A 7,500-nucleotide genomic window follows, 5' to 3' on the forward strand; every position below is an offset into this window, starting at 1 on the left:
AGAATCCTGTTTAACTAAAGAGTCTAGGGAGAGTCAGCAGCCCCCTATAAGGATCATACATCACTCAGTAGCTGAAGTACCGGTAAATGGTAAAGAAAGTCGGCGTCGTACATTTAAGGACAGGGGATGTCAATATTCCAGTTTAAGTGAAGAGAGATTACGTCTATTCATGGATTTGCAACGTCAACAGCAGGAACAGAATCGCAACATGCTAAATATTCAGCAGCAGCAAAACCAGCAAGTGCAACAACTGCTAGAGCAACAACAGCTTCACACTTTAGCTCTAACCTTGCCGTAACTTGAAGTTCCCACATTTGCCGGCGACCCTATCGAGTATTGCCGCTTTATCAGAGCCTTTGAGAGCATGATCGTGGCGAAGACCACGAGCTATAGTGCGAGAATGTATTACCTTGTGCAGTACACGGCGGGCGATGTTCAGGAGTTGATACGTAGTTGTTTAGCAATGGATTCGGAGGAAGGGTATCGAGAGGCTCAAAAACTGCTCGCTAAACGGTATGGGCAGCCGTACAAGATTGCTTCTGCTTATGTAGAACGCGTAACTAATGGACCAGCGATAAAAGCAGAAGATGGCGCAGCGTTAAAGTCGTTTTCTGCTCTCTTGACAACCTGTAAGAACACGTTGAATGAGATCGGATACCTAAGCAAGATTGAGAACCCTGACAGTCTAAAGAAAGTAGTGGCCAGACTTCCGTTCAGCCTACGACAGAAATTGGTGCGAAGTTGCAGATGAAATAACGGAGGCAAAGGCAAGGGAAGTGACGATTGCTGACATTGCAGATTTCTTAGAGAAGAAAGCCCGCATACTAACACACCCGATATTTGGAGACATTATCAGCGAGCCGAAAAGCAAAAGTGTCCTTGTCGGAAAAAGACCAGCAAATAGAACACTCTCCTCGTTTGCGGCTGACGCCCATAATCCCAGTAGTAGTACTGATGGTGGTGTGTCGGATGACACCTTGGTGCTAGGACCAAGGGAACCCACCCTCAGCTGTCCATTGTGTAAGGCTACTCATTGGTTGTCCCAGTGCAAAGACGTCAGAAGGAGAAACGTCAGTGATAGATATCAGATTGCCAGAGAGAAAGAGCTTTGCTACAACTGCTTGATCCCAGGTCATTATGCTGCCGCGTGTCCAAAACTGAGCTTTTGCAAGGTGGATGGTGGCGAAGACAAGCATTCGACGTTCCTGCATCCTCCAGCTGTGCGTGCTACCGAAGGAACGCAGTCAGACGTCGGAACCCAGAGTGCGAATGGTAAGGTCGACAAGCTGCAATGTGCCTTTTCTGGGGTCGGAGGCTCAGTGACAGGGCTACCGGTAGTGTCTGTAAAAGTGAGAGCCAAAGGAAGCGACACCACTGTACGTACACACATATGCCTTTCTGGATGGTGGCTCTAACACATCCTTCCGCAGTGAACAGGTATCGACACCACCATATCATTAACAACAATGGAAAGAGAGAGTAGTACGAGAAAGTGTGAAATTGTCCAGTTGAAAGTTTTCGACTTAGAGGAAGACAATTTCATTGAGTTGCCCCTTGTATTTTCTACACCTAAACTTCCAGTGGCCTCAGAGAGTGTTCCCCGCCAAGAAGATCTTGACAGGTGGCCCCATCTAAAGGGGGTAACGGTCGCGGAGATAAATGCTGATGTCGGGCTACTCATAGGCCATGACGTTCCTAAAGCTTTAGAACCGAAAGAAGTTAGAGTGAGTCAGAATGGAGGTCCATACGCGGCCAAAACGTTGCTGGGCTGGGCCGCCATCAATTGCCCACTTGGTAGGAACGGAAGCGCTAAACGCACTTCAAACTTTATTAGAGCGGACACTGCCCTTGATCAACAGTTTCAGAGGTTCTGCAACATGGAGTTCAACGATTCTTTGCTCGACAATGAGAGAGCGATGTCGCTTGAGGACAAGAGAGCCCTAAAGATCATGGAATCCACTGCTGTTCTACAAACAGGCCATTATGAGATTGCGATGCCAAGGAGGTACTCTCCACTCTGCCTACCGAATAACAGAATACCAGCCGTACACCGTCTGAAACTGCTACGAAGGAGGCTCGTCAAGGATCCAGACCTCTTCCAGAAATACTCAGCCTTCGTAGGTAATCTTCGTGACAAAGCATATGCCAGAAAGGTCCCAGATAATCGGCTTTGTCGATCAGGCGACGCTACCTGGTTCCTGCCGCACCACCCAGTCTTTCATCCAAAGAAACCCGGGAAAGTTAGAGTGGTGTTCGACTGTGCAGCGAAGTATAAGGGTGTGTCCCTTAACGATGTGCCGTTGCAAGGCCCAGATATGACCAATACCCTGATTGGTGCTTTGACTGCTATCATCGCCGACATCGAATCCATGTTCTACCAGGTCCGTGTTCGTCCAGACGATTCTAATGTACTGCGTTTCTTGTGGTGGCCCGGCAACGACCTCCAAAGACGACCTGAAGAATATCCGATGACAGTTCATCTTTTTGGCGCCGTTTCCTCTCCAAGTTGTGCAAACTTTGCTCTTAGAAAGACGGCCGAGGAAAACTTTCAACGATTCGATTTCGAGGTAATGAATACAGTCAGAAGAAACGTTTATGTAGATGACTGCCTGAAGTCTGTTCCTAGCGAGAGTGAAGCTATCCGTCTGACCGCTGACCTCAGAAGACTGCTAGAAAGGGGAGGCTTTAATCTGAATAAATGGGTCTCGAACTCTCGCAAGCTTATCGAATCATTACCCGAGTCTGACAGGGCTGGCTCATTCAAAGACCTTCATGATAGTCAAATGCCTGTTGAGCGTGCTCTTGGGGTCCGTTGGGACGTTGATGGCGACATATTCTGTTTCAAGATCGAGGTCACCGACAAGCCCTTCACAAGAAGAGGATTGCTATCTGTCGTTTCCTCAGTATATGATCCGCTCGGGTTTGAAGCCCCATTGATATTCCCAGCCAAGGCGATATTGCAAGATTTATGTCGAAAGAGATTAGAGGGGGATGACCCAATTGCAATTTCTACCGAGGAAAAGGAGCGTTGACTAAAATGGTTGAAAGATCTGCCCAAGCTCGGACGCTTCTCAGTTGATCGCTGCTTCAAGCCACAGAACTTCGGGAAAACTGTGTCGCTGCAGCTACACCACTTCTCAGACGCTTCGCAACAAGGGTACGGTGCAGTCTCTTATCTAAGATCTATGGATGACAAGGGTATAATTCACTGTTCATTCGTGTTGGGAAAGGCGCGCACTGCTCCGCTAAAGTCTATAACGATACCAAGGCTAGAATTGTCAGCAGCTGTTCTTGCATCAAGGCTGGAAAAAGTTATTAGACGAGAGATTGACCTTCCAATACACGAGTCCGTGTTTTGGACAAACAGTACGTGTGATGAGCTAAATAAGAAGCATTGACGAGCGATTCCACACCTTTGTTGCTAACAGAGTGGCGATCATACATGATGGATCTTCTCCGTCTCAGTGGAGTTACGTGAACACCGAAGCGAACCCGGCGGATGACGCCTGAAGAGGTCTGACAGTAGACTCTCTCATTAACAAGAATCGTTGGATACGCGTTCCCAATTTCCTTTGGGAGCAGGAGTCAAGGTGGCCTGCACAGCCGACTACCGTCCGAGAAGTACCTGACGACGACCCCGAGATCAAGAAGGAAACTCGCAAGTTTTCCGCTGTTTCGGACGCTGGAGCAAATAGCATGAACAAATTGCTCGAGAAATTCTCATCATGGTCTCGACTCAAGAAGATTGTGGCCTGGATCCTGCGCTATCGAGACAGACTGAGAGCATCGAGATGTAAAAGGGGGTCGTCTTTAGCACTGAAATCCACCGTTGGAAGGGAGAGTGAGTCGATTAATGTGGATGAAATTAACAGAGCAGAGAAAGAAGTTCTAAAATTCGTCCAACGCCAAAGCTTTGAAGAAGAAATGTCCCGTCTCGAGCAGAAAGGAGGAGGCAGTGGACACAATATCTCAAAGCGGAGCAAGGAGAAGGAATTAGTTGTTAAGAAGACGAGCGCGATTTACAAGCTTGCACCAATGAAGATCGATGGTTTACTGTATGTCGGAGGACGTTTGACGCAAGCTTCCATACCAAATGCCGCCAAGCACCAACTGACCCTGCCCAAGAAACAACACGTTGTCGATTTGATCGTGCGCGACTGTCATCTAAAGTCGGGTCATTCAGGCCTGGAACATGTTCTGTCCTTGATTCGTGAAAGGTTTTGGATCCTTAAAGCAAGAACTGCTGTGAAGAGCGTGTTACGCGGCTGCCTCGACTGCAGAAGGATGCAAGCGCCATTAGGGGAGCAGCAAATGGCAGATCTGCCCACAGACCGCGTGACTCCTGAGAAACCGCCTTTCACGTTTGTAGGAGTCGACTGTTTTGGCCCGTTTGTTGTGCGGAGAGGAAGAAGCCTTGTGAGGAAGAAGATATGGGGTCTTCTTCACCTGTTTGTCCGTAAGAGCCATACATTTGGAGGTCGCTCACAGCCTTGATACAGACTCCTTTATCAACGCCATGCGATGGTTCACCGCCCGAAGGGGACAACCCGAAGAAGTAAGATCAGACAATGGTAAAAATTTTGTTCGTGGGGAAAGGGAATTGCGTGAAGCGATCGAGGGCTGGAACCAACACAAGACTGGCGAATTTCTGCTGCAACGGAATGTTAGATGGACGTTCAACTCCCCAGGAGGTTCTCACCATGGTGGAGTTTGGGAACGTTGCATTAGGACCATGAGAAAGATTATGGGCGCTTTGACAAAGGAGCAGATCCTTGATGATGAAGGCTTGGCAACGTTATTGTGTGAAGTGGAGTCTATTGTGAATGGTAGGCCGGTGACTAAAGTCTCAGACGACCCGAGAGATATGGAGGCCCTTACGCCAAACCATTTGCTGATACTTCGCTCAGGACCTTCCGCACCACCTGGCTCTTTTCCAAATATGAGATCTACTCTAGCAGACGTTGGCGACAGGTTCAATACCTAGCAGACATATTTTGGCGTAGGTGGATTAAGGAAGACCTTCCTTCCCTGCAAGAAAGGCAAAAATGGAATCGGCCTAGGAAGAATTTTGCTGTCGACGACAATGTCTTAGTAGCTGATCTGAGCTGCCCACGAAGCTGTTGGCCGATTGGCCGAATCTTGGATGTTCATAGGAACACACAAGACGGCTATGTGCGAAGAGTAACGGTGCAGACCAAAGGATCGATCTTACAACGACCAATCGACAAAATTGTTTTCCTTGAATCTGCTAATTAAATGTTGGATCATCTCCAATCATAGTAGAGGAATTGTTTGGTTCTCAGTATGCAAGTCGCAGGCGAACGGGCTATGGCATTGGAGTTCCCATGGATTTCCGCGATAAAGAACCTCTTACCGAACTCAGAAGGGAATCCCCTTCTTCGAACGCTACTTAAGAACTGTACTTATGATTCTTCACTTAGCAGTATAGTTTGGAGCTATAACATTGGTTGTGTACTTTCAATTAGTTTACTATCGCGCATGCTGCGAAAGTTACAGCATTGTTTGGTAAATGCTATAGTATGCCGCATTTAGGGGCCGGAATGTAACTCTCTTTCTAATTCTGCTCTAAGAGGCCCACTGGGACATTTGATATTTTCGCGCGTCCGGCTATTATGCTAATAAGACTAGTAGTTTAAATTCGGTAGCAAAGGTCAAACGAAGGTTTTCTTTTTGCGAGTTATTAGAGCTAGTGGTTGTTGCTATTATTGTAAATTCCGTCGCGATCATCGTCGTCCAGAGGCCTATCAGTTATTTCGAGAAAAAGCTGTAAGTCTGAGTCTTTCGTGGTTAGTTCTTTCTGTCTTTAAAAGTTGTAAATAATTGTTTATTTTGTTCTATTTTCAGTCAAATTCGTTGTTGTGAATAAACTTAACGTTTACTTGTTTTAAACGATGTTTGAAGACCGGTACAAATTGGCCTCGCGTTACGACGATAATAGAAACAATGGTCAACCTCAAGAGTTGGGCGATTGTGATCTTTGTGTTGAATTCGCACATTTATTGTCAAACTTTATAACACTTGAAAGAAAAAGAAAACTGACAAAAACAAAAACCCGGTATCTTGTCATCATTTCACACAGATTCTTCACTGTTTCGTGAGTAAACACGCCGCGGTATTAAACTTGATCACGGCGCCCGCTGAATTCGATGTCACTTTCGATTTTGCGATTTACTTGTTCAGCCAAAAGTACAATGACAACTCAACTTAGCAAAAATCTCCCAAAATGTTTTTCGCTGATAGAAACTTTTTATATTCGCGGTTCAAAATTACATGTAATGTTGTTTTCATGTTGTTGATGGCAAAATATATTATTCTCGATCTACCGTCCTGAAAACTTCCTTCTGTTCTTCCTAAAAACTGTCTATCAATATTTATTTACTTTTGCATCAATATTTGTTTTGCATAAAGCAAGCTAACAAACTCTGTACCTTGCTTAGTTGCATTGTTGAGCGTTAAAATAGAATTTTCGGTCCTACGCTTCTGTTACAAAGTGGTATATTTTTTAGGTCACCCATCCAGATACTAACCCCGCCGGGTTTAGTACTTTGCCAGTAACCACATCTCTTCTTAGGGCTTTACGAAACACAGGAACGGAACGGAACGGAATATACCGGAATAAACCGGAATATGCCGGAATGAGGCGGAATGACACCGGAATGCGACGGAATGAACAAGAATGGTACCGGAATATACCGAAACGAGCCCGAATGACACCGGAATGAGGCGGAATGACACACAAATAAAGCGGCATATACCGGAATAAACCGGAATATGCCCAAACAGGGCGGAATGACTCTGGAATAAAACCGAATGACACCGGAATGAGACGGAATAAACAAGAATGATGTCGGAATATACCGGAACGAGGTGGAATGACAACAGAATAAGGCAGAATAAACCAGAAGGACACCAGAATCAAGCTGATTAGCTTGGACCGGAATGTCAAGGAACAAAAAGTAATTTTTATCATTCTAGACTGAATGAGTAAATGTTGCAGAATAGAGAGACTGACAAAAAATTACATTAAGGGGAAGTAACAAGGCTTGGAACGAGTCACGATATGTTCTCACGATCGATCTTTTTTCTGTGCTTCTGACTTCTTTCTTCAAACAAGGAAACACTGCGTTCAGGTTCGATGGCATTATTGCCAACAATCGGGAAGAGAAAAAGAATCTTCCGGCCCTTTGCGCGAATCTATTTCCGTATATCTCCATCACAAGTGGGTCGTGGGAAGCAGGCAAGTAGCAACGGTAATTAGTTTGTGATTCGCTGAACTTGATTGTGATTGGTCAATGCACAATTGACCTATCAGAATGAAATAAAAATGTTCACGGGTTTTCTGACTCGCACAGTGATAGCCGCCTCCGAGATCCATAGACAAAAAGAATTAGAATAACATTCTGTTTCTCTTGCTCCTGTATTTGTTCACGAAAAAAATGTTACTTCCAAAAGAAATAATTATTCATTTCGCGACGGATG

General features: G+C 45.6%; 3 protein-coding genes across 3 annotated transcripts; all 3 read left to right on the forward strand.

The window, feature by feature from the left end:
• The first annotated feature begins 400 nt into the window (after positions 1-400).
• Positions 401-1,415, forward strand: LOC137972759 (uncharacterized). The gene is made up of 2 exons (XM_068819474.1): positions 401-629; positions 718-1,415. The coding sequence occupies exons 1-2, from the start codon at positions 401-403 to the stop codon at positions 1,413-1,415; spliced, it is 927 nt and encodes a 308-aa protein (XP_068675575.1).
• Positions 1,416-1,466: 51 nt separating this feature from the next.
• On the forward strand, positions 1,467-3,032 carry LOC137972760 (uncharacterized). Its single transcript, XM_068819475.1, has one exon. It carries the CDS (start codon positions 1,467-1,469, stop codon positions 3,030-3,032), a length of 1,566 nt encoding a protein of 521 aa, XP_068675576.1.
• A 664-nt stretch (positions 3,033-3,696) lies between these two features.
• LOC137972761 (uncharacterized) lies at positions 3,697-4,494 on the forward strand. The gene has a single exon (XM_068819476.1). The coding sequence runs from the start codon at positions 3,697-3,699 to the stop codon at positions 4,492-4,494; it is 798 nt and encodes a 265-aa protein (XP_068675577.1).
• Positions 4,495-7,500: the final 3,006 nt, after the last annotated feature.

Source organism: Montipora foliosa, chromosome 10 (genome assembly GCF_036669935.1).
Source record: "Montipora foliosa isolate CH-2021 chromosome 10, ASM3666993v2, whole genome shotgun sequence".
In the NCBI taxonomy this organism is placed as follows: Eukaryota; Metazoa; Cnidaria; class Anthozoa; order Scleractinia; family Acroporidae; genus Montipora; species Montipora foliosa.

Excerpts from the sequence above, each read along its gene's own strand:
- LOC137972761 (XM_068819476.1), top strand. The coding sequence starts at position 3,697 with ATGAACAAATTGCTCGAGAAATTCTCATCATGGTCTCGACTCAAGAAG.
- LOC137972759 (XM_068819474.1), top strand. The coding sequence starts at position 401 with ATGTATTACCTTGTGCAGTACACGGCGGGCGATGTTCAGGAGTTGATA. Across the intron at positions 630-717 it reads TTCTGCTCTCTTGACAACCT|CCTACGACAGAAATTGGTGC; the intron begins GTAAGAACACGT and ends ACTTCCGTTCAG.
- LOC137972760 (XM_068819475.1), top strand. The coding sequence starts at position 1,467 with ATGGAAAGAGAGAGTAGTACGAGAAAGTGTGAAATTGTCCAGTTGAAA.